Source organism: Belonocnema kinseyi, chromosome 1, assembly GCF_010883055.1.
Source record: "Belonocnema kinseyi isolate 2016_QV_RU_SX_M_011 chromosome 1, B_treatae_v1, whole genome shotgun sequence".
NCBI classification, from domain to species: Eukaryota; Metazoa; Arthropoda; class Insecta; order Hymenoptera; family Cynipidae; genus Belonocnema; species Belonocnema kinseyi.
In genome coordinates, this window is record NC_046657.1 from 18,585,450 (window position 1) to 18,612,638 (window position 27,189).

General features: G+C 35.6%; 1 protein-coding gene across 1 annotated transcript; it reads left to right on the forward strand.

Annotated features, from left to right (window-relative positions):
- Positions 1-12,031: 12,031 nt before the first annotated feature.
- On the forward strand, positions 12,032-17,270 carry LOC117176893 (putative ankyrin repeat protein RF_0381). Its single transcript, XM_033367269.1, has 4 exons — positions 12,032-12,223; positions 15,910-16,425; positions 16,513-16,707; positions 16,749-17,270. Exons 1-4 carry the CDS (start codon positions 12,032-12,034, stop codon positions 17,268-17,270), a joined length of 1,425 nt encoding a protein of 474 aa, XP_033223160.1.
- Positions 17,271-27,189: the final 9,919 nt, after the last annotated feature.

The window sequence follows — 27,189 nt, forward strand, 5'->3', positions numbered from 1 at the left end:
AAATCAAATAATGATGTTTCTTAATTTATGATAGTAGAGTTATAGAAGGAAAAAACATTTCCTAATGGTACAAGCTTTTAGGGAAATTATGATTACTACTAAAAACAAATCCAACTCTTAACAAGAAAAATGGCTTCAACATATTTAACTGTAACCCACTTAAGCCTATGAGGAAAATGAGCTTCCTCATTTTTTGTTATATTTTTTTTACTGTTTTAATAGTTCCTTAAAATTCAGGGCATATTAAACATATTCATATTTTTAATAAAATATATTCAGGAATAAAATCTATTACACCTTTTAAAAATTGTGCATTTATATCAGACAAAAATGTTGAAGATTTCAATTCAAAATTATGATGAAAAAAATATTTATTAATGATCCAATATTCAAAGTAATTAAAATGAAATAATGAATATGGCGATGTAAAACTCCTACATTTTCAAAACAAATTCAAATTTTTTATATTTTACTTACTCTTAGAGCAGATGTAGAACCCTAGTGGGCACAAAGTTTGGCGACGTCTTTACGATATTGTTAAGACATCTTTACGACAACTTTACGACATCCTATGTCCATGTCGTTAAGGTGTCTTTACGATATCGTAAATAAGTCGTATGATCTGACGATGTCTTTACGATGTCGCAAAGACACCGAAACGACATGGACCAGTTTTCTTTTCAGAGTGATGTTACGGCCAATTTGGTACAAGAATAAAAAGCCCCCCTTACGTAAAAAATCAAAACAAAATCTTTTCAACACGCCGATCACCACCAATACTGAACCTTCATGCTTCGTCTGATAGCCGCACGCGCTCGAGAAGCGAGGAGTGCGCATGCAACTGCTCATTTCCTTTCGTCACGTAAAAAAAATTTAGTATAAAAGTTACGGAATTTCATTTTCAGCAACCTAAGTGTAGACAAAAAAGAACTCTTCAGAGAGTATGCGGAACGACAACAGAAATCAGCCCTTTTTGCATATATGGCCTTGTTATGATCTCTACGAAATGATTATTTTCCGTCTTTTTAAATTCGGGATCAAAATAACTGTTTTAATTTCAAAATCACTTTGACCTCTTAATGACCTTGAAAATCGCATTCAATGTCAAAGTCATTAGTACCTTTGCATAACCCCCTTTGTGCCCTAAAAAACTTGCCTCAAACATTTTATTCTATCTATCCACAATTTCGAGATATATCACATTATATATTAAAGCAATCCGTGGAATGCAATATTTAAACGAGTTTTACAGAATTTTTGGGGACTTTTAGAGTTTTCCATACCCTGTTTCAGGGACAAAAGCTTTACGCTAATGTACGCTAATCAATCTGATATATTTTGAATACACGGGCGCACTAAGTCTTATAAGTTGGGGGAGGGGGGGGGGCTGAGTCATGTCAAAAATGCCGACTCGATTAGAAAAAATGTCCGATTGTATAATACAGATTGATTTTACCTACACGTAAAGAATCACCTGCACATAAAGAACGAGCGTATGTTTATATTATTTTTTTCAACTTCTGGTTACTGCACAGTAGGCACAAACTTTGACGACGTCTTTACGGTATCGTTACGACATCTTTACGACAACTTTAGGACATCCTATGTCCATGTCGTTTCGGTGACTTTGAGATGTCGTAAAGATATCCTCAGATCATACAACTTATTTACGATATCGAAAAGACACCTTAACGACATGGACACAGGATGTCGTAAAATTATCGTGAAGATGTCGTAAAGACGTCGCCAAACTTTGTGCCCACTGGGTGTTAGGTAGTTTACATGCAGAAACAACTATACTTTGTTTCGTAGTATTTTGTATTGGCCTGTATAAAAAATTACATAAAATAATAATGAAACTGCGAACCAAGTCAAATGCTAACTCTTTGGTGTTTCAATTGAGCCCACGTTTAAACAACTTTGGAAACATTCATTTCGTTCACAATATCTTTCGCAGAAAAAAGTAACATGTCCGAATTTAACAATAGTCACCCTTTGTCGTTCGGAGGCAATTCATAACTGAATTTAATTTACTACAGAATCTTTTACATGACGCTGAAGATATATTTAAGATAACATTTTTCCATTTCAATTTTATAGGCCCACGACAAAATCTTACATAAATTGTATCCTTTTTTCGAAATATCAACAAAACTTTCACATTCACCAAGCGAATCAAAAAGCGTTCTTATTTCTACCTGAACGCTTTCGGGGTTTTGTTAAAAGGATTCGGGTTGCAATTTTAAGAAGGAATTAATCAATTCAATCGTCCAATTCTTCCTATTAGCTGGAATTTCGAAAATTTTCTGAATTGTTTTGAATTTTGAGAAAGATTCTTCAAGTTTTCTAGAATGCTCGTTGCAAATACGTCAAATACCGCTTTGAACTCTGCACGGCAAAACGTACAAATATGCAGTTTCGGGATTCTCGTCAAGTTTTTTTGGTGCTCTTTGTTGTCGATGTTTCGCATTTGGTTTTCTGAATTTCCGGATATCCGGATTCATATTGAGTTTTTCGTAAATGATACAGAGCTTTCGTTCAAGTTAGTGAAATAATTTTCATCTCTCATTTCTTCGCATAACCTTGATGTAAATTTAGTTATCTTCAAAGCAGCGACGACATTAAAATTTTTACTTTCTGACGACTCTGTTAAAAAAACCCCCGCACAAACCAAATGGAAAGCGGCCCTCTGTCAAATGGGCTAAAACTTTGGGAAAATAAAGTTCTCGTCACCTTGAACAAAAGTCTCTATGGACACAAAATATCGTATGAGTAGTTTCGGAGTTATGGGAACTACAAGTCCCAGATTGTCAATGATTTTGCACGTGGGGGTTAGATTAAGCTGGAAGTAAAAGTAAGGGTGCATGCAAGTTTTGAATAGCTTAGATTGTTGGAAAAAAATGTTCGGACCTTGGAATCTGTCACTTAGAAGAAAGATATGGAAAAGTCGGAAAATCAACGATTTTCCCAAACCTTATATTTAAATGAGAGTTTCAAGCTCTGAAATAAGTTGCACGCTTGCTTTTACTTCCAGCTTAATCTACCCGCACGCGCAAAATCATTGACAATCTAGGATTTGTAGCCCCCATCCCATTAAGAAAGAGTTGATTGGAACACATCGACTGGCATTTAAAAAGATGGATATTTCAATGCCTTTAAATGCGTACAAATTGCATTTTTGTCCGAAATGCAATTAAATGCGCATTATTGTATGAAACCTGGGTTGGGTACGTCATTCACTCCAGATAATTTAAGTGGATTTCTACCCCCATTGGACACAATATTTTGCGATGTCTTTACGATATCGTTACGACATCTTTACGACAACTTTACGACATCCTATGTCCATGTCGTTTCAGAGTCTTTGCGATATCGTAAAGACATCGTCAGATCATACGACTTATTCACGATATCGTAAAGACACCTTAACGATATGGAGATAGGATGTCGTAAAGTTGTCGTCAAGATGTCGTAACGATCTCGTAAAGACGTCGGCAAACTTTGTGCGCATTGGGCCGTTTGTTAATTTAATATCTAAAATCTTCAAATTCATTACGGTTTGAAGGAGGTTATGTCACGTGCTAGGAAATTTAATGGTTAAAATCAGACAACCGCCATCTTTGTCATGTAATTTACCGGTTTTCTACTGTTTTTTACGTAAATTACTTCATTTAGGTAATTTACCTAGAAAACCTTAAGTGACGCGTCACTTTGCAACCCTGTATAAAACTCGTTTCATTTCGATCATTTTTAATGCGCATAAACTTCAAGGTATTAAAGTGGTTTGCTTGTAATGCCTATGAGTTAATGCCATTTAATGCCATTCAATGATACTCGGTGAACCGCTAAATCGTATGCTATGCAATGCCTTTCACGAACCAAGTATCAAACCGTATCAATGCCATTTAATCATGTCCACAACATATTGAACACAGTCAATGCCGGTCAATGCGATTTAATTATTTTTTGGCAAAAATGCAATTCGTACTATCAGGTGTTAAATGAGTTCGCGTCTGATCTAACCTAAAATGTGCCTAATACGTATTTTTAGCCTCTGATTAATCTTTCCTCATTTGGGTCTAAAGACTCCTAAAGTAATTTTCTCAATCCGAATGGAAGGAGGTTGCATACGAAATAAATTCAAAATTCGAAAAGCCATTAATTCAAATTTTCAATAAGACATTCAAAAAGACTTTATTTGATTTACAGCAGAGTGCTTAACGCGCACGAGTCAAAATTACATTTTTATAGAAAGAGAAAAAAAACAGAATCTAACTATGTCTACTACCCACAATCTCACCATTATAAAGACCTAAGCCCATGCACAATTATGAAACTTTTCTCGATCTTTACCGTAACAATGTCTCAATCGGAAACTACGATAAAGGCTTATTTTGATAATCGCGGACACGTCTCAAGCACGCAAGAAACATCCGGAAAAACACTCGCGGCACTTAGTAGGTGGTGAAACCCATGGTCGGAATACCTGGCGGATGTCTCACTAATCACTCATTATCAAATGAGAAAAACGAAACTTGCAAGGAGACAGCCCGTGTGATCATGGATTTTTTCGAAACTTAAAACCTCATACCTGCGTAGTTCCCGAGTTTTCCGAGGTCTCCTGTTGCCATCGGAGAAAGGTGAAGTAGTTAGGCTCGTAAGAGTCGCTCATGGTATACCTTCAGAATGCTGAGAATTTTTAGAGTGTAGTCTCGTATGGTTAGAACAAGAGTGGCAGGTCAATATGGCAGCGGAACAGACAAAACTCAAGTTTTACAATTCGAAATATACTGGCCGGCCTATAGTTTTACTTACTAATTTTTGGCCTTCAGAATACATTTGGCAGTTTCATTTTATACAAAATATTTAGTAGAGGTTACAATACGCCGGTTGGGTGACATCCCTTATGAGAAAGATTTAATATAATGATAATTCGCTTTCTCATTACGGAACATCTAATGTTCTGTGGATCTCGATTCTCCAGTTCCTATGCTTATGCTAGGGTTACTCTCCTTATACTTGGGTTGGGGAAAATAACTGAAAATGAACTCGGTGGTAATTCAATGTATTTAAAATAACCAAATTGGCAATTCTAGTATAAAAAAATAAGGTTATAAGGATTACATAGGTGATAGGAAGGAATCCCTACTGGCGACAGCTGGCCAGCGTAGTCGAGCGTTACCAACGATGCACCGGAGGGGCCACCTCCCCGACGGGCGCTTCTTCGGCCCCTGTCTGAACGGTCCAGCTCGCCACACTTGCTGCATGTGGTCACCGTGACCCCTCTTTTACCACAGCGGTAGCAGAGCCGGACAGGTGTTGGGTCAGGACACTGTCCCCTCAGGTGCCCTGTTTGCTGGCACTTCTAACATGTAGCCTCCACCGGAAACCTGACTGAGGCCGGACGTAGAGCTCCCGCCCTTAGCCCCCCCCCCCCCGATCGAGATACTGCCATTCCACCGAGTATGGGCCGCTGTATGGGTGGCCATCGGACGTGACCAGAGCGGTATTCTTCGGAACCGGAGGTTATAGGGTCAAAAAAATATATTTCTTTTATTTTTTTGTCTTTTGTTGTTGTGGATATCGTGTAATTTTACATGGAAAAAATTAGGTTTCGCAACTATGGGCGATTCTTTTATTTGTTATGATTAATCAATTGTTGCAAATGTGGTTCCTGTGACCCTTCTACATATGGCTTAAGGTTTCTGATATGTTCTTTTCCAGCATTTCTCCCGTGTATTGTGACCAAACTAACAACGACTGGGGATAAACGGCGTTTAATTTGATAAGGGCCGAGGTATTTCGGACACAACTTAGCGGCCACATCGACAGCCTTGTTTGACAGTTTCCTATTCTGCTTTAAATCCAAGTCTCCCACTCGAAACGTTCTGACACGCTTATTCTTATCATAATATTTCGCCTGAGTTATATAAGCACGGTCAAGATATCGGCAGATCAAGTCCCTTAGGTGATCTAATCTTTTTACTCGTTCCACCCATTCTTCTGGATTAGGTTCGCTAAGCTGTGTACGCACTTCTAACTGTTGACGAAGTAATCGGTTGGGGAGAAGGTTTCTCCCAAAGTTTAAGAAGGCGGGAGATACTTTTAGAGATCCATGGATCGCGCTGTTAAAAGCAAAGCGAAACTCATTTAAATGGGCGTTCCACTCCCTTTGATTGTCCTGTAAAATGGTATATCATGCTTGCGCATGATATACCAGGTTCGTGGTGTGAATTATTCCGACGCTTCTACACATTCGTGCCATTAGCCTATTCGAAAATTCCGTGCCGTTATCGGTATGAACTAGTTGTAGGGCACCCCAGGGTGACACTATAAGATCCATAAAAGCTTTGTGGCTTGTGTGACCATTCGCTGTTCGGATCGGAATGCACTCTATCCATATGGTGAAGAGATCCTGGAATACCATGACGTACTTATGGCCAGATTTACTGGCTGGAAAGGGGCCCATGACATCTCCCGCGACGACTGTCCACGTTTCTTCGAACAAGCGCTGACCCATCAGACAAGCTGGGCGGGCCTGTTCCACTTTACACCTCTGGCGGGGGCCACAGCTCTGTACGAATTTCACAGTGTCGTGGTACATCCCCGGCCAGTAATACCTCAATGCGATTCGCTGGTGGGTCTTGTCGATGCCCAAATCTTCTGCCTGGGGCTCGGAGTGGGCCTCCTCCAAGACTTTTGCCCTTTGTTCGGCTGGCACCATTAGCTTCCACGAGTCCAAATCTTGAACTATTGGGTCAGTGTGGGGGTCGCGGCGATGTCGATATAAGTGGCCGTCCTCTACTTTCCAATCGGGAAAGATTCTTGGCCTTTCTTGGGCCGCTTCCACCCGTCTCAAATACCATGAATCTGTAGTTTCCGAAATATTACACACTAGGCCCTCTTCGTCACTCTCCTCTAATCTGGACAGCGCATCCGGGACGTGGTGTAAGGCTCATTTTCGGTGGATGATTTCGAAGTCATAGCCTTGGAGTTCTAGGCCCTATCGAGCGAGTCTTTCCGTGGGGTTTCATTGGTTGTTTAACCAACGGAGGCTGCTGTGATCGGTCACTAATATCGGTATGCTAATATAGGCGTTTTCGTTAAGGCGCGTTTCAGAATTTCTAACCAAGACAGGTGTTCATCGAAAGTCTCTGCTACCACTATAATATCGTCTAGGTAACTAAAGACGTTGGGCTTCATCTCTTGAATTATGAACCTGTCGATAAGTCTCTGAAAGGTTGCAGGAGCCCCAGTCAGTCCGAATTGTATTCTTTTAAACTCGAATAATCCCCTACCCGGGACAGTGAAAGCGGTGTACGCTTGACTTTCTTGTTCTAAAGGGATTTGATTAAACGCAGTGCGGGTCCAGTTTCGATATATATCTAGCTGCCTTTAATTGCCGCAGTATGTCAGTCATGTAGGACAAAGGGTAAGCGTCCTTTTTCGAGATCGCATTTAACTTCCGAAATTCAAGGCAAAGCCGATACTTGCAGCCATGTTTACGAGCCATCACTATCGGTGCCGACCACTCGCTGTGTGATTCCACGATAATTCCTTCAACGACTAATCTGTCCACCTCTTCATGCATACTCTCCTGGATTTTTGGGGACACTATCCGATACCTCTCCTTAATAGGCGCGTGGCCGTGGACGTCTATGGAGTGGGTGATCAGGTGGGTTGCACTCAGGGGGGCCTGCGGCTTTGGAGGGAGCTTTATTCTTAACATTTCATTCAAAGTTTCCTCCTCGCCCTCTAGTAGGGCAGCAACCCCGCTACATCCCTCCTCCTCTACGAGCCACTGTTTAAGGGCATCGTGTCCTTATCGGCATGTGGCATAAATACCTTACGTGATTTCGCGACATAAACCATGTCAAATTTTCCTTGACCTTCTAGACCCAAAATTAATTCAGTATCAAGATTATTTGCTACCCTAACTTTACAGGTTCGCGTGACCCCCTCGATTGTCATAGGCAGATTGACCTTTCCGATAATCACGTCGGCCGAAACGTTTGCCATAATCATTCGGGTATTTCTATCGGAATCTAGCCGTTTACCGGTAGCCTTTACTAACTTGTCCCAAGCTGACTTTCGTAATACAACAGGAGAAGATCCGTCATCAATCAGCGCGTCTAGTGGAACTGAGTCTATCGTGACTCGTACAATTGGTTTGTGCTTATAGTTTTCGACTTCGGGGTCTCTATGAACCTGAGCTTGTACTACTATTATTTCTGGCCCTAGGTCCGCTGAGCCTTCCGCAACCTCAACTAGATCTTCCGAACAGATACCTTGGCATTCGAGAATGCTTGACATTTCGAGTTCCGGCGGCATTCCCACCCCGTGAAAACTCTCGGTGTCTATTCTTGCCTGTATCGTACTCGCGTTTCCGAAGCATGGCTCCACCGTAGGTTCAGAATTTTATGGTTTGTCAGCTCAGATCTGTGACGAAGTTACTGCGAGTATTCAGGTTTCCAAATTTTCCCCCTCTTTCTTTGTAAGCCAAGCGTCGGTATTCAAGTGGTTTTTCGTATTCGGAGTGACCTCAACTTCTGTTAAGTTAATTACGTTACCGATGGCCCTACTAGTCTGTTCAAAGCCGTTTCCCGTATTTATACAAACGGTCTCTGATGTCTTGGTAGTAGTGGAGACCGTTTTCACTACTTCTTTGCCCCATTTCCCGAACAGTTAGGGCAGTCTTTGTGGGTGTAGCCCTCCGTTTTTCATTTGAAGCATATTCGTTTCCATGGAGTGGCACAACCCTTTCGAAAGTAACCCCTTTGGTTGCAGTTACTGCAAATTATTTTATTTGGATCCCAAGCGGGGTTGGTTCGGCTAATTTTCTCAACAGGAGTGTTATCACTCTGTTGACCCCCCCCCCCCCTTTCTTAGAACCCTCCGACGGGGTGGACTCAAGACCGATGTTTCTCGCTTTGCCAGTATTATTTTTAGGGTTCTGCTTTTTATTATTGGATTTATTAGGTTCGGTGGTGCTTAGAGCCGCAATTGCCTCTTCAGCTTCTTTAACGGCGGCTATGTTATTCTTTTTAGACGTCTTAATTTCTGATTTGGGTCGATAGGCAAATTCTTGAAGAAATGAGCTTTCGGGAGGAGGTGGTGGTTTATATTCTTTCATTTACACATTCCATTCTTTATCCCAACTTCTCCCTAATTGCGACAGTTCTTTGAAAGAACGAAAGTATGACCGACGAATAACTCTATGATATTCTGGTCGCAATCCTCGATAAACCCAGTCGAGTTACTCGACTATTGGAATTTCATTGTCGAGTTTTTCGATCAGACTTTGAATATTAGTCAGGTATTCGTCTATCGTTTCGTCCTTCACTTGGGTTCGAGTTTGAATTTGCTCTTTCACGCGCCTTTAGAAATCGTCATCGCCAAAGTGGGAACGGAACTCTTTTTTGAATTTACGCCAGTTGTAAAATTCTTGTCAATGATTTCTAAACCACTTTTGCGCTATTCCGTCTCACAATACCGGCATTGCTGTGAGAAGTTCCTTGTCCGTTACCTGAGTTAACTTCCTACGATCTTCTATTTTTGTCAAAAAACTATCGGGGCTTAGTTTGTTGCTGGCATCGAACATTATTTTCCAATTAAATATAATTTTCCCCAGGTCTCGATTACTTTGTACTATCTTGTTCCCTCCTATTACGTTTCAGGCAAGGTGGTGGTTGCGTCACCCCTTGTTGGTTGCAGGTAGAATACCGACCGAAATTCTGTTCTTTAATGTACATTCGAGGTTCGTTATTTAAATCTGTATTGGTATTCGACCCGAATCCGTAATTCTGACTCAACGTTTTCGTGTAAATTGGTTCCTTCGGTTTTGCGCCTAAGGAAACCTTTCTTTTGGGCGGTATGTCAAAATCATGGGTTTTCGTAAAAGGGATCGAGACTTAGTTAATTTTTGGCAAATCTAGTACGGTTTGCAATCCCTGTCCGAATTTGGTCAAATCTTTCTTCGGTGGCTCTGGGAATTTATATTCTCCATCCGGTTTAGGGGATTTAGGTGGTAGGTTCGGTCTATGAGGAATTCCGAAAAAGTTCGCGTAATTAAAAGATAGGTTAGGGGCTTCGAGTCTAGGCGCGAATGCCAACAGTCTAATCCTCAGAGTCGAGATTGCTCTATCGGGGGTCGTTGTGAAGGTGGTTTGCTCTGCTCTATTGGCGCTGGTTGTCACACTAGGATTCGTCAAAAGTGTTCCTACTTCTAGTGTGACCGGGTCCGTAATTTCTAAATCGTGGGCCGGCCCGAACGCATCTAATTCCTATGAATGTCGCTTGTTTTCGTCGTACGTTTCTAAGTCAGTTGTGACCGAAGTCATGGATGTGATGTCCGATTCGCGTGACGGGCATCCCCTAAAAAGTTTATAACTTTTATGCAAACTAAAATTTTTTCTTTACGCGAGCCTTCTGTGCTTAATTCAATGAATTGTAAGGCTTCGATTATTTCAGAATTATCTAATTCTCCAATCAAGTGCTTTAATTTCGTATACGTGTTTACCGTTTCCGCTAATTTTAAAAATGCCATTTTGAATTATCGTGGTTCCGAGTGAGAGACCAGGTCTTACTTTCGAAGGACTTAATTACGGAGACGAAAAAAATTACTTTTCCTATTTATGAAATTTTAGAAGGGAAATTTTTTTCTTTAAATTCTAATTAAATTTTCCGAGAGAAACCTTTGAATTCGAATAACTAAAAAAAACCTATTAATTTCGAGTTAATCCTGTAAAAAAACTTTTGAATTTGGAAACCCTTATAATTACAACTTAAATTTTTTTTTAAATTCTTGGAATCTGTAAAATTGAAAAGTCCTTATAATTTAAATTAAATTTTTCAAACACAATTTTTGAATTTGAAAAATCCTTGAAATCCAGATTAGATTTAAAAAAAAAATTTCGAATTTGAAAAATTGAAAAATCCTTAATATTCAAATAAAATTAAACTTTTCGAACTTCAAAATTTGGGATTATAATTACCAACGACGCGTACATCTTGCCATTGCACGACAAGGTAATTTTTCGAAACCGAGAATTCTGAAAAGAAAAAAAAAAGAATTTCAAAGTCTACTCGTTGACTCTTCGGCAGATCGCGCGGGAAGGAAAACAAAAGTTAAATGTTATTTTGTGGTTTCATGTCGATGATTCCGAAGCTTGTGAAGGGACGGGAGACACTCGGTTAATAATGTTGAATTTTTAATTTCTCTAATTTTACTACATTTTTGAAATTAATTTTCTTTGGGTGAAATTTCGAAAATTTTTTAAAATTTCTTTGTTAAAAATTAAAAAATTTTTTTTTTGAGTTTAGACTTTTCTTTTCAGTTAAATTGACTTTATTCCATTTTTTTGTCACCCGGTGTATCCAGGTCTCTCTGTAATTATGGCCCACTTCGGAATATCGTTATTGTTTATACTTGGAAAGTAAATACATACAAGGAAAAATATAAACAACAAAGACGTTTGTAAAGTATACCAAAATAATTTATTTGCGATGTTTTGGCTAAGTTGTGTAAATGGGCGCGTATGCGGCGATATGGAAGTGGGGACTTAATGGACGCTCATAGCAGCCACGTGGCTAATAATAATTTTATTCTTGTGAAGTGCGTGCAGATTATGTGACTCCTTTTCACATTTCCGGATCCCGCGTGCTTGCGACTATTTTCATTTTATTTTACATTTTTGTTGGGCGCCAGTTATCAGGTGTTAAATGCCGGCCAAAAGATCGGTCCCTGATTCAAATTGACCTTTTTCTTTTCTTTTCAGTTCGAGTCTGATCTAACCTGAAATGTGCCTAATACGTCTTATTGGACTCTCCTTAATCTTTTCTCATTTGGGTCTAAAGACTCCTAAAGTAATTTTTTTAATCCAAATGGAAGGAGGTCGCACGAGTCGTAATTACATTTTTATAGAAAGAGAAAAAAACAGAATCTAACTAATTCTACTACCCACAATCTCACCATTATAAAGACCTGAGCCCATGCACAATTATGAAACTTTTCTCGATTTTTACCGTAACAATGTCTCAATTGGAAACTACGATAATGGCTTATTTTGATAATCGCGGACACGACTCAAGCACGCAAGAAAAATCCGGAAAAACACTCGCGGCACTTAGTAGGTGGCGAAACCCATGGTCGGAACACGTGGCGGATGTCTCACTGATCACTCATTATCAAATGAGAATAACAAAACTTGCGAGGAGACAGCCCGTATGATCATGGATTTTTCCGAAACTTAAAACATCATACCTGCGCAGTTCCCGAGTTTTCCGAGGTCTCCTGTCGCCATCGGAGAAAGGTGAAGAAGTTAGGCTGGTAAGAGTCGCTCATGATATACCTTTAGAGTCCTGAGAATTTTTAGAGTGTTCTCGTAAGGTTAGAACAAGAGTGGCAGGTCAATATGGCAGCAAAACAGACAAAACTCAAATTTTACAATTCGAAATTTACTGGTCAATCAGAGCCGTCGCCGGGATCACGTGAACGGGTATCGCAAGAGAGTCGAGTTCGAAGACTCGTATTTATTCGGAAATGCATCCCGGTCTATAGTTTTACTTACTAATTTTTGGCCTTCAGAATACATTTGGCAGTTTCATTTTATGTAAAATATTTAGTAGAGGTTATAATACGCCGGTTGGGTGACATCCCCATGAGGAAGATTTAATACAATAAGAATTCCCTTTCTGATTACGGAAGCGGGGCTTGGGGCCCGCTAGTGACTCCGTTGCACGATGGTCTCGGTCATCCGGATAGTGGCGGCCTCTCTTCAGTATTATTGGGAAAGGTTCAGACCTTCAAATAAAATTTCGTAGATTTCCTCTTCGCGTAGGTTTGGACTCCGTGAAAAGTATGGAAGAATAGGAGAAAACGGAAAAATAAATAAAAAATAATAAGAGGTAAGACCGAGAGTGTTTCCTGGTGATTGTTCTGTGTTGGTGACCCTTGTTCAAACCTTCCACGTAGGCCTAGTATTTTTGTGAGTTTACAATTTTCTAAGAAGGGGCAGTTTTAAGTGACGGATGCTAAACTTATACCCCGTCACAGTACGTTTCAGCCAATTTGACAGAGGGCCGCTTCCCATAAGATTTGTGTGGGGTTCTTTGTAATTTAAACACAACATTTCTCATTAAAAAAAGGAGAAATGAAGTCGAAATGTAAAATATTTTTGAAGAGGCCAGATGCAGTTGCACAAGCTTTACTATCGAAATCAGTAGTGTTAATTCTGATATTTTCGAAAACATCAACGCTTGCCAACAAAATTACTCGTACTGTCCTCTTCGTCTAAGCTCTTACTCGATACTCCTGTGCTCGTGCGCATGAATATTTTCGCGCGCGTCGATTTGAATTCAAATTCTTCTTTGCGCAATGATTTTTATACGGGAATAGGCGGAACCGAATTTTTTTATCGTCTAGCCGAATTTACAGTTGAGTTTTCTGAGTATGTCGACTTCAGCACGAAAATTACAACACAGACAAGAATGCCGACTCGGCACAAAAGTTTAGGAGGTGTCACACCCCCTACACCCCCGCCTCGGTACGCCCCTGTTTGAATATATATATATATATATATATATATATATATTGAGTCTTCGTGATTGTGCAGGAGTCACGAATTTCTTAATTGGGGAAGAATTTCTGTGAAAAAGTAACTATTTTATTTTATTCTGAAAACATTGCCAGGATGATATTTTGTTTGAAGAAACACAAATAACTCTTTTACACTCAGAATATAGTTTGGTTGATTCAACAATAATTTGGTGGGATCAAACAAATATATTGCTATATAGTCAATCAAATGTTGGGCTGATTCAACCGAATTTTTTGGTCAATTAAGTTTGGTTGATTACAATCAATATTTTGGTTGATCTAACCAATTAGTTATGTTGATCTAATCAAACATGTTGGTTGATTCAAACAAATATTTTGCTTGAATCAACAAATCCCTCGTATCTAAGTGTATCTAAGTGTATAAAAAAAGCCCTTCTTATGGGTTAAAACTTTTGATAGGTACCACTTGCAGCATCAGAAAACCGATCTTTCACCAAATCTAACAAAAATGCTTTTTTTTCCATACATTTGTTTGAGTTCTTTCATTAATTATGGATTTCTAGGTTATATTGCCTGCACCGGTGAACTAAATTGACTAAACTGCACCCTGCCAGTGGGCACAAAATTTGGCGACGTCTATACGAGAACTTTACGACATCCTATGTTCATGTCGTTTCGGTGTCTTTGCGATGTCGTAAAGACATCGTCAGATCATACGACTTATTTACGATATCGTAAAGACACCTTAACGACATAGACATAGGATGTCGTAAAGTTATCGTAAATATGTAAGGATGTCGTAAAGATGTCGCCAAACTTTGATAAATTGATGACATAAAGCACGATCTATTCGATATTTTTCAGTGCGCAAACTGACCACCAGCGTGGGCTGACGTAATCTGTTTCGGTATGTTTAGTGTAATGGAAGTATTTGGTTGAATCTACCAAATTATTTTGTTACTTTAACGAAAACATTTTCTAATAAATTATATATTCTTCTCATCAAATTTTTTTGGTTGAATCAACGAAACATGTTCAAAAAATAATTACGTTGAATTGACCAAATTAATTCGTTGTGTTTTATAAATATAACCAAAGGTTTATTTGAGCTGACCACATTTTTTAGTGTCAACAAACAAAGTAGGTTGAAAAAATTGATTTGTTGAATCAACTCAATCTTTTCTATGAGTGTAATTTGAATCAGTGGAATTACACTGAGATTTAGTCAAGTACTTTTAGCTATTTGAATTAGTTAAAACTCACTGGAAATAAGTGTCTATTCACTAAAATCCAAGTACTTTTTCTACTGATTCCATAGTAGAAAATTACTGAAGTTTCAGTTATGATTCAGTAACTTTTATATTTGGAAGCCAGTGAAAATGGTTGTGGAGTTTCAGTGAATATTCATTGATTCGAATGGCCAAAAATACGTCACTAATTTTCAGTAATATTCCACTATTATAAATTTAGAGAGAGAAAGAGAGGTATCACATATTGAATAAAAGATTCTCGTTTTTGAAGCTGATCCTATGAAGAATGATTATTTCATTCAATTTTAGAAATATTTTACGATGCAGAATAACTATAAAAATTTATTTCAATATAAGAAATATACCGGACTCGACGAATGGTGAAATTATTTTAACTAATATAAAAATAGAATAGCTTAGGAGAAAAGAATAATGTATCATAAGGGATATAAAGTTGATTGATTAATGACCAGGATGTGTTACCTCTGAAAAAAATACAAAAATGATAGTGACACTAACAATTTGCAATGTCTTCATTCTTCAAATAGCTTTTCAACCCTAATCTTTCTATTTGTATTCCATAATTCCTAATATTTTCTGCTGTTTTATCACCTTAATCGATATTAAGAATTACATTTTTTTAAAGATTTAAAAGGTTATTAAGAATAATCAATTTTAAGTATCAAAAGCAATTAGTTTTTTAAAAAAATCAGCAATACAGTTTGTAAAAAATTGGATAAGGAATAAGTACAATGTAAAATATTTACAGCATTAATTTGAATAACAATTTTGTGCAGTATCTCTTCAAAAATTAAGGAAATATTATATACTATCTGAGAGTCCCTTTTCTTAATATTCCTAAACTTTCAGCTCGATATCTCATTAAGTGTGGAATTGGTATGATAAAAAAATATGGATAAGCAAATTAAAACGAAATGGCAGACAGACTCTTCTCGAATTTAAAGGATTTAAGACACTGGTCCAATGCATAGGAATATTCAGGATAGCAGAATAAGACTGCGTTTAAGACAGGCGAAGCGTTGTTTTTATTTGATTTTTATTTTAACGAGGTAAGAGTTATGTTTATGACTTACGTTTCAGAGAATAGAGAAGATCAGAGATACTCTACATAGATTCGTGGCAAAAAAATACAGCGAAGCACCTGTGAGCCTGCTTCATCTCTTCCAGGATGCCTTGTCGAACAAACAAGGCGATATTGTGAAAGCCTTGGTTTATTCAGATAGGCCAATCCTTAAAGCTGCTGACTCGTACCAAACAACCGCTCTTCAGAGCCTTTGTTGGAGCTTTCGAGAATCCAACACTGATGTGCTTCAAACCCTAACTGACCATGGAATGAATATCGATGCACAAGATAGCTTTGGTAACACTCCTTTACACAAAGCTATGGTATCCTGGAGAAATAAGTATACCTTGCGGGACACACCTGCTGCTGTAGCATTATTGCTAAAAAATGGAGCAAAGAAAAATATCTGCAACGAGAACGGCGTAACTCTAATTCAACTGGCGTTGCTTTCAGGACATGTGGAAGCAGTCGAATTATTCCTGACAAAAGAAGAGGATGTCCAGGAAGTCGATGAAACGGAAAGAACTCAACATGTAATCAAACGTCTATTTAAGGAAAACAATGATTTTCATCTATCAAGTGAAAATTATTCAATACTTCTGCATTTTCTGATTATTCAGAATGACGTAGAAGCATTCGAATATGTTCTACACAATTATGACTTTGATGTAAATGCAACCAAATATGGACGTACGCTGTTGCATCATGTTGTTGAGGTAAATATGACATGTTCAGAAACGAAACCACGAATGATTAAATCTTTGGTTGATAGAGGCGCTAATCCAAATGCCAAGGACTATGATAAAGATACTCCAGTTTTTTTCCAATTCTAAGAGGCCAATCTGAAATTGTTCAGTGTCTATTAGACTGCAGAGCTTACATAAACTTTAAAGTAAAATACAACTATACAATTTTAAGACCTCTCCATTGTGCTATTCATAAAGGCCATTTGAAAATTGTGGAATTGCTGGTCAACAGAGCAGCTGCCTTAGAGGCTAAAAGTGCAGAAGGCCAAACTGCACTAGACTACTCTTGTAAAAGAGCAAATTTAGATACAGTGAAGCTGCTCTTGTGTCGAGGGGCTAAAATTAACAAATCAACCCTACATCTTGCCATCGAAGGATATGATCCTGCTGTTGTTAAACTGCTTCTAAAAGCCGGTGCTGATGTCAATTATAGACGTAAAGTAAAGCATCGTAAATATACACGTAGGAAGACACCATTGCAATATGCGATTATTATACAAAATGACAGCTTGACGACTTTCGACATTGTAGATATATTGTTGGAGAATGATGCTGATGTTAATACTGCAGATTCAACGATTATGAAGACACCACTTCATCTAGCCTGTTTCTCTAATCGTGAGGATAAATGAAGTTGTACGTATTCAAGCCAAGCAACAATTATCAAACATTTATTGAAATCCAAGGCTAATGATAATGCCCTAGATAGAAAGGGATTTACTCCTCTCAATTACGCTCTTCAGAATCATCATTTATGTAGTGGTAGAGGTTTGCATGAAGATTTTCGTAACTCTGTAAAACCTGACTTACAGATTTTCATTACCTTCATTGCGAAAATGATAGTAAGAAACGAGTGGGTGTGTGAGAAGAACCTGAAATTGTTAAATGATAAATTTGTTAGTACAATTTATCTGAAATGTGAGAAGGAACTTACCCTCATGAAGAAGAATATCTGTGAATCCCTGAATTTTTCATTTTAAAATCTCTTGACGAAAGACATCGATGACTTGGGTAGCGCTTTAAAAAATAAGGATCTCGTGCAGGTTTTAGAAGTCTGTGATTATAAGAAGAATTTTCCAATATACGGGAAAGATTTGGAAGCTCGTCTTCAGGAAGCTAAACTTAGACAACCACTAATGGAAATCGGAGTTGCTATTTTTCGGAAACGTCTAAAGGAGAAAATTCCACTGGAGGTTGTGCTAGAAATATTTAGAAATCTAAACCTTAAGGATTTAGAGAATTTTGCAGAAGCTTGCTTTGGGAATTTTCCAGGCAGTGTATAAATATCTTCAGTAAGAATATTAAAAAGTAATTATTTTGTTACATAATTTTATGCAATTGTTTTGCTTATAACATTCTGTCTGTGAATTTTAATTTCTTTGCTATTTTAGATGATAAAAATGTTTAAGCAATTAAGCATATTATAGCATTCACATTTTATGGTATTATTATTTCTGAAAGTGCAACTAATGCAGGTGAATTTATTATTAATGGAAGAAAAATCGTTTCAGTATAAAGGAATTTCTGATATTTTTTTAAATATTTGCAGTTTAGAATGACTAATTTTACAAGTAATTAATTTTAATATTTATTTTATCAATAAAATCAGTAATTTATGTACAATACGCTATTATTTTATCTGGAATTGCATTTATTTTGTTTTAAAATAATGCACATGAACATTTTCGAATAAAACTTTCAGTAATTTGAAATGTAGTACTAAAGATTTAATAAAATAATAACATTTTTCTTTCACGAAAAACTCAATAATTTTAGTAGAAAACTAACTTTTTGTTGACAGCTTATATTTAGGTGTTGAAAATTCAACTGAAAACTGTCAAAATTCCACTTCTTTTTGGAAAATATGTCTTTTTGGTTTAAGACTTCATTTGTTTTAATAGAAATTTCATATATTTTTTTAAGTTGTACTACTTTGTTAAAATTTTATTTTTATTGTTGAAAATTTAACTATCTTGGTATAAAATTCAACTATTATTTAAAAATGAACTCTTATTGAAAATTAGTATGTTCGGATTGAAAATTCAACTCTTTTGTTGAAAATTCCTCGTTTTGTTTGGAAATTTTGGGTTGAAACTTAATCTATTATTGTTGTGAATTAAACTATTTTGTTGGAAAATCGTTTTTCTTAATTCAAGAGTTTTTTATTTAAATTAAAAATATTTTTTGTTTGAAATATCACCTATTCCATTTCTTGCCGAGAATATATCTTTTTTGGTCGCAAATTGAAGTGTTCTTGAAAATTTGTCTTTTTGTGTAAGAAATTCGTTATTTTGCTAAAAAGACCTTTTGAATTGAAAATTCATCTTTGGCAGCGAACTCATCTTTTTTTATTCACAATTCATTTCTTTTCATTAAAAATTCTACCTTGTTGAAAGTGGAACTACTTTGTTAATCATTCATTTTTTCGCCAATCGGCTTTATGTAGCAAGAAACAGCTCAGTGGTCACAAAATTTGGCGACGTCTTTACGACATCGTGACGACATCTTTACGACAACTTTACGACATTCTATGTCCATGTCGTTACTGTGTCTTTACGATATCATAAATAAGTCGTATGATCTGACGACATATTTATGATATCGTAAAGACGCTTCAACGACATGGACAGAGGAGTTCGTAAAGTTGTCGTAACGATGTCGTAAAGACGTCGCCAAATTTTGTGCCCACTGGGAGGTCTCCCTATCAAATTTTTTCTCTTTCTAAAGCCCATTTCCGTGCTCCCCTCAGCGTTATCGGTCCATTTCTATATGCGGAAAATGACGCAGGTAAGTGAACTATTTTTATAACATTTTTTATGTTATCTGGTAAGAGCTTTGCAGGTCTTTTAGGAAGTTTCTAATTTAAGAACGTCTGTGAAGATAAAACTACATTTTTAAAAATTCATATGGAATCGCTTGGAAACAAATTTTTATCATTTAGACGATAAAATCCAAAAAAGTATTTCCTTTTCAAAAATGGTGTGCTTACTTTACACCAGCCCTATCTGACCCGCTTGCAAAAGCGCTGGCTAAAGTTTGATGCCAGCTGTGTGAATTCGCCGTCCGAGTGAAGCGAGGATGGTAGTCACACGAAGAAAAAAGCTGAAAATTTCCATAAATTTCCGAGAATTTATAAACACCTCGAGATATAATTTTAGGTATTTTATCTTAAGTTACCATAAATTCTTTAATGAAGATAAAATACCTAAAATTATATCTCGAAGTGTTTATAAATTTTCGGAAATTTATACAAATTTTCAGTATTTATGGTAATTTTACAGGTAAATATGGTGACTTACCATAAATTGCCCAAAATTCACTTTTAAACATTATCATATATTTCCGAAAATTTATTAAATTCTTGGTAATTTATGGTAATATTGCCGGAAATTTATGATAACCTAAGATAAAATGCTTAAAATCATATCAAGAAGTGTTTATAAATTTGCGAAAATTTATGGAAATCTTCGGTAATTTATGGTTATTTTACAGGTAAATACGGTAAATGACCATAAATTATCCAAAATCCAATTCGAAGTATTTTTACAAATGTCCAGAAATTTATGACATTTTTGATAATTTATAGTAATAATATAGCTAATTTATGTTAAATTGAGATAAATTAACGAACGTTCATAAATTTGCGGAAATTGATAAAAATGTTTAAAATTGAATTTTGGGAAATTTATGGTAAGTTATTATAAGTTACCTTTAATCTAATATGGGCTGAAATCATGGCTATTAAAAAAGTGCTACAACTATAAAGAATTTGACGAAAAATGAAGCTTATATTCAGATGAGTTTTTATTTAAAAAAAAAACAATCATAACGTTTTTACTAAGGCTATGGAAATGCTAAAAAATGTTCCTTTTTTAGTTGTTGTTAAAACACAAGTTTTGTTCATTATATACCAATAAAGTTATCTTTGGAGTATAAAAACTATCGAAGACGTCTGATTGGATTTTATACAATTTGACATTGTAGAATTTAAGTTTTTCTCTAATCTATTTAAGTATAAAGTTTTGTTTAATTAGCCCGCAATCGACCGACGCAATAAAATGGAATTGCACTTATTTAGCCCATAAAATAAATGCACAATTAAAATGGTTATAGTAATAAATAATTTCCAAATAATTATTCCAAAATGTATGAGATATACTTATAGCTTTTGGGTTTCATTATAACCACAACATAAACGAAGCTGGTATGAATTATAAACAGTTTTATGCACTTTTGTCTAGGTGGTTCCAAATAAATCTTATACTATACTCTTTCTGCTAAGTATCTTAATATTTTAATATTATTAATTTCTATGATTATTTTCCATAATTTTTCCTATCGTAGCGAAGAAATTATAGGAAGATCATTATAGCTAGGCTTATAATGATTTTGCTATAATAATTTTTCATGAAGGGTAACATTAAGACTATATTTGTTATTACTTGTAAAAAAATATGACTACGAATACGAATTGTTTTATTATTATTTAATTTTCTTTTTCTATCCTTATATTTTTAATCAAAATAGATTTTATGTTACAGATAAATTTTGTTATCAAGGATCTTAAACACTCATTCCAAACTTCTTTTGGAACATGTATACTCATTTACGCACTATATTTTTATATTTTTGGAAATCTTAATAGATTTTTCATATTTGAAATAATGTTTATATATCTGCGAAAATATTATAAAAAAACCTCAGGCCCTATGTTGCCCATAAAATATTCTTTAATTAATTATTTCATTATCTTTCACTTATAACTAATGCATTTGGCAGAAAGAAGCGCAGCAGCGACACAAGCGGAGTAGTTCACGGCTGGCATCAAACTTTAGCCAAAGCTCCTATGCAACATTGGGGTCGATCGGATAGGGCTGATTTACACTTGCACTGCACTTTTAACGTTTTCCAAAAATTCCTTTTTGAATCGTTTAGAAATCAATGTTTATCGATTGTAACTGAAAATTCCAAAAGTTTCGATAACAAAAACTAGTTACACTACAAATTATTACAAATTTTAAAACTTTTTCTTTATTAATCGTTTATATTGTTTTGGGAATCCATCATTAAACATGAATATTTATAAATAACAGGGTAAAATTAACTTTCGTTAAACCTACCTTCCTAACATCTCACCTCTACCAGCACCGTAACAGCCGCAATTCATGCCCTGGTCCAGTGGGCACAAAATTTGGCGACGTCTTGACGACATCGTTACGACATATTTACGACAACTTAACGACAACCTATTTCCATGTCGTTTCGGTGTCTTTGCGATATCTTAAACACATGGACATAGGATGTCGTAAAGTTGTCGTAACGATGTCGTTTAGTCGTCGCCAAACTTTATGTCCACTGAGGGCGGACCGAAGAAACAGAAAGGAGCATCTACAAAGTACCCTTGAAGATCCCAGTGAGTCCCCCTTCGGTTCCTTCTTAAAAAGCTAAAAAAACAGCAAGATGCTGTATAAAAAAAATGTCATTACCCTCTGCTGAATGAGACTTCGAGCGCATCCGTGATAGCTTAAGTTGTATGCTTTGCGCGAAGTTTAAAAATAAAATTCTCTCTCACTTGCATTGCAGAGTTGTTTTCTGAGTTTTCGACTGTTTGGCACTAGCATCTAGACAAAATTCTCAAAGTTACCGACAGAACGGTTCCCAGTGGGCACAAAGTTTGGCGACGTCTTTACGACATCGTTACGACATCTTTACGATAACTTTACGACATCCTATGTCCATATCGTTAAGGTGTCTTTACGATATCGTAAATAAGTCGCATGATCTGACGATGTCTTTACGATATCGTAAAGACAGCGAAAAGACATGGACATAGGATGTCGTAAAGTTGTCGTAAAGATATCGTAACGATGCCGTAAAGACGTCGCCAAATATTGTGCCCACTGGATTATTAACTGCTTGTAAAAGAAGATGCACTTGAAGCCGCCTTCGGTCCATGTAGATGACAGGTATTTCATTTCTTAAAGTTTTAAACGCTGCAAGAAAAAGTATTGCGATTACTCCATGAGTTTCTAATGCAAATTCCAACTTAAAATACGAATATCATTAATTTAAAAGCTGCTCTTGCTGTTTTTGTAGTTTTTAAAGAAGGAACCGAAGGATGACTCCGTGGGGCCTTTAAGGGTATTTTGTAGAGGTTCTTTTCGGTTCCTTCGGCCCGCCAAGGTTATTGTATTTGGAAATGAAGTTAAATAAAATACCACGGTTATCATTTTTACTTTATTAACTTCTATTTGTACACGGCTTCGCATGGGTACCTTCTAACGATGCACAATAAATTATTATGCAACACTAAACATTTTTATGCAAGTTTGTAAAAACATCTAAAATGTCGGTGAGTACAAATTTTCATAGAAATACATAGTAAATTATCTCGATTCGAGAAGGTCAAGCCATTTCGAGCGCCCCTAGCATTGGGCGAGTGACCATCTACTACTTACGACCGGGTTGTGTACTCGAATTTGTAAAAGCCGGCTAAACTCGGGAGGTGATTATCTGCAGTTTTCCTCTCATCTGGCCAAATGTTTAGGCAAATGCGAATACTTTGAATAAACTCGTATGTAGCCGCATTGTAATTAAACTGTAATAAAATTCGTACAGTGGTTTTAGGCCCACCTTAGTAAAAGAAAAAATTTCAAATGCAAGTTAAGATACCTCTGTTTCAGTGGGGGTTTAAACATAAAAATCATATTACAATAGGTAATAATAATACTGGTTATATGTTCGTCTGAGTCATTAATCACAATAAAATATATGGAGAAGTATATTGTAACAGAAAATATACTACAAAAAATCTTGATAAAGCAAAATATTCAACTGAAGAGATTATGAAATTACTGAAAGAAATTAATGAAAATAAATAATTACTGAAACAAAGTAAATTTTTTACAATTATAAAGTTTTAATTTCTTTCTTAATTCTTATTAAATATATATTGCACACATTTTCTTATAAAAACTAATTCGTATAAAATGTTCAAATGGTTCAAAATCTAAAAAAAGTTAAGTTCAGAATTTGTCTTAGTTGACTCTGTAAACAAATTAACTTGTAAAAAAAGAACCGAACTCTTAATTTTTAAGTTGAAATTCTTTCAATAATTAACAGTACTTGAAACTTTACAAAACAAACATAGAAAAGAGTCATCGGATAGGCATTCTTAGTTGATTTCGAAAACAAATTGACTTGTAGCATAAAGGCCAAACTTTTCATTTTTAAATTAAAATTGTTTAAATAATGAATAGTTCTTGTAAATTTGCAAAGTAATATAGAAAAAAATCATCGGATAGATATTCTTAGTTGAATGCGTAAACAAATTTACTTGTATTAAAAACATAAAAAATTAAATTCTTTGAAACTCCACACACGCGATGAAAAATAAATTAAAAGACAAAGTTGTGTTAAGAATGTGCCTACGCAGCACAATTTTTTCTCTGTCATCTTTTACCGTATTTTGCACATTTGGCCAAAAAATTCAATTTTTGGATTTTTCATTATTTTGCATGCTGTCAAAATTAGAAGTTTTGATTTTTCAATAAAATTCAAAAAATTATTATGACAATCTTGTAGACCATTTCACTTTTTTCATATCGTGCGTTATTTGGCATAAAATGTTCATTTTCGTGTATTTTTTGGAATTTTATAAATGCTCTAACTCTGGTAATTTTGAGTTTTATGAAAAAAGTCATAAGGATAAATTCTTCGAATTTTTTAATACTGTGAATAACCGCACAAAGAATTTTCAAATTTGAAAAAAGTGGTCTCAAAAATATTAAAAATGTGCCAACTTTTTGAATTTTTATTGAAAATGGCTGTCTAACGAACTTGACCATTAGTTTAGGTCACTAAAAGAGTGTGCCAAATGCCAATCTCATAGATTAATTTTTTTTAAAGTTATCTTGTTCACAAACAGACAGACATACATACAGACAGATATACAGCCAGATATATTCGTAAAAACCTGTTTTTCAGATTCAGGGAGTCTCAAAACGTGTGCATTTGACAAAAACGCGGGGGGGGGTGGGTCAAATTTTCCACAAATCTAATACCTTCTCTGATAAGAATGTAAAAATATAAAAGCTGACTTTTTCCCATGTTAACTCATTGAGAAACTTCATGGTTGTTGCGTCATTTTTTAAATTATTTTTATTATGTCGATTCGAAAATTAAGTTCTTTCTAGATTTCTTACGAAATTCCAGGGACAAAAAGAAAACAAGGCACATCGACATCTTCAAAACGAGAAAGCTGAGGTGCTTTAAAAATAGAAGTCAAATCTTGCGACGACGTTTCTATTTGTGTATAAGACTTGAATGAATAATTTATTACTATTTTTATTTCAGTTAGGAAAGAAGAAGATATGAAAAGCTTGACTCATTTTGAATAATAATCTGATGGTTCAAACGTTTTAACGAGACTTGAAAGGAATTCGAAAATTGAATAGCTTAAATTTTTTATGTTTTTCATTTGGAAACATTAATTCTCAGAGAATATTTCCATAGTTTTGTTTTGAATTTGCAATACATATTTAGTTAGTTAGTTAGGAATTAAATTGTTCTCTTTTATCGTAACGTAGTTAGACCTGAACCAGCTGGAAAAAGGGTTAAAGTTACGGAAAATTCCGTAACCATAGGCAGTGCGTTATTAATACTCGAGTGACTAACAAAATTTTTAGAAAAAAAATACCTGCAAGAATAAAAAACGAACACGTTTGAGCAAACATAAAAAAAGGATTCATTTTGGATAGAAACCTAGCTTTAAAAAGTAACCCTTCAAGAAGACAAGAAATAAAAATTAATTGCTCTTTAGAAGATCTACATACATGTACTACCTACATACACACATGGTAAAGATTAAATGCCAAAAAACGAATAAATGCATGAAAAACGATGTCGGTAAATTGTTTTCCTTCGACGATGCAGTTGCATGATACGTGTCGTGCAAAGCACGTGTTTTTTCGCAGCGTAGCACAATATACATTTCGTAAGAACACAAAGGATTATAAAAATAATTATCAGTATTTACCTTTTTGTTGTTACTTCAAGTGTACTCAAGAACCCATTTACCCAGCTGAAGGAATAAACATGGCGAACAATAGTATCTTCCTATTTAGAGCTCTAGTAGTAGTTGATAGGAATTATAACAAGTTAAATGCCCATCCAATGATCAATTCTCCGCTAGAGCACCAGCGGCTTTACCATTTGTTGTTATATCCCTAACCTCAGTTTTACATACTTTATAAATGAAGTTTTCTAATGCCTAATGTTCTACGTCGCATGTGTGGTAGCCTATAGCTTCATCCCTATATAATTCCCTAAATTAGTCTCTCAAAGCGTCTAGTATCCCGTTTGTATCATATAGCATTTCACCATTGCTATTTATCATGCTACCAAACTCCGAACTTTCACTTTATTTCTCTTGTCATCGCTGAGACCTGCGATCTTCAAAGTCTATTGTAGGCTTCTGTCTTTGCTTTTTGGGCAGCGTACATTTCATCATTCCATCATGCATCACCAGACTTTCATTCTACAACCGCAGTACCACACACTTCAGTTGCACTCCTAACTAAAACATTCTCGATCATAGCCGATGCGCCTTCTATATTTTTAGTTTATATTAACACCTTATTCCAAGTTTTCTCTTCTATCCGTTTGTTTATATTATTCTGAATGTCTTTTCGCACTTCTGGTTTATAATCATTATTAATTAGTAATATTCAGTAATTACTAATAAAACTCATTAAATTTTTTTTTAATTTATCTGCTATATGATCAGAGATTGTACCTTACCGACAGTAGATCAACCCTCCAAACCATGAAGGCAGAAAATCTACACAATATCGATCAAGTTAAGAATCTTCAATGACAGAAAATGCTTAACGTCCTAATAAGACTAGATGGAAAATAATATTTTTAAATTAAAATTATTTCTTGAAAAAAACATCCTACTCCATCTTCACTCCATTGGGAATCGAACCACAAAACTTCTGATTTCCGGTCAGGTGCTTTTCCAATTAAGCTATTAGAAAGATCAGAATAAGAACTCTTAATTCAAGAATATAACGCTAATTTTTAGATAGGTGTTAATGGTACAAGTTTATGGTTCGATTCCCAATGGAGTGAAGATGGAGTAGGATCTTTTTTTCCAGAAATAATTTTAATTTACTAATAAAACATACAGTTTTTCTCATCAAAGGAGTTTTTTCACTTTATTTTTACACGTTCAAAACTGACCTATTGGATTTAACGATTTTAATGAAAATTGATAACTCCAAACTGTAAAATAAATATAATTTTTTCAAAACTTGTTATAATACTATTTTTTTCTTAATTATATACTAGATAAACGGTTATTTTTCGGTCTACTGGCCTTAAAAAATTTGTCTTGGTTACACTTCCTTTTTTTACACTACTTTTCTCTCCTCACATCGCATTGCCAACCTCTGCCTCCGCGGCTGATACCTAATACTTATCTACTTCTTACAATATTCACAATTTTCTCATACCTACTTCCTCTTTTATTTACAATCCTTCCTTCTC

What these genes read in the sequence shown, in the direction of transcription:
- LOC117176893 (XM_033367269.1), top strand. Translation starts at nt 12,032, where the DNA reads ATGTCTCAATTGGAAACTACGATAATGGCTTATTTTGATAATCGCGGA. An exon ending in AACTTGCGAGGAGACAGCCC is followed by an intron (nt 12,224 to 15,909) that starts GTATGATCATGG and finishes CTTACGTTTCAG; the next exon opens with AGAATAGAGAAGATCAGAGA. An exon ending in ACTATGATAAAGATACTCCA is followed by an intron (nt 16,708 to 16,748) that starts GTTTTTTTCCAA and finishes GAAATTGTTCAG; the next exon opens with TGTCTATTAGACTGCAGAGC.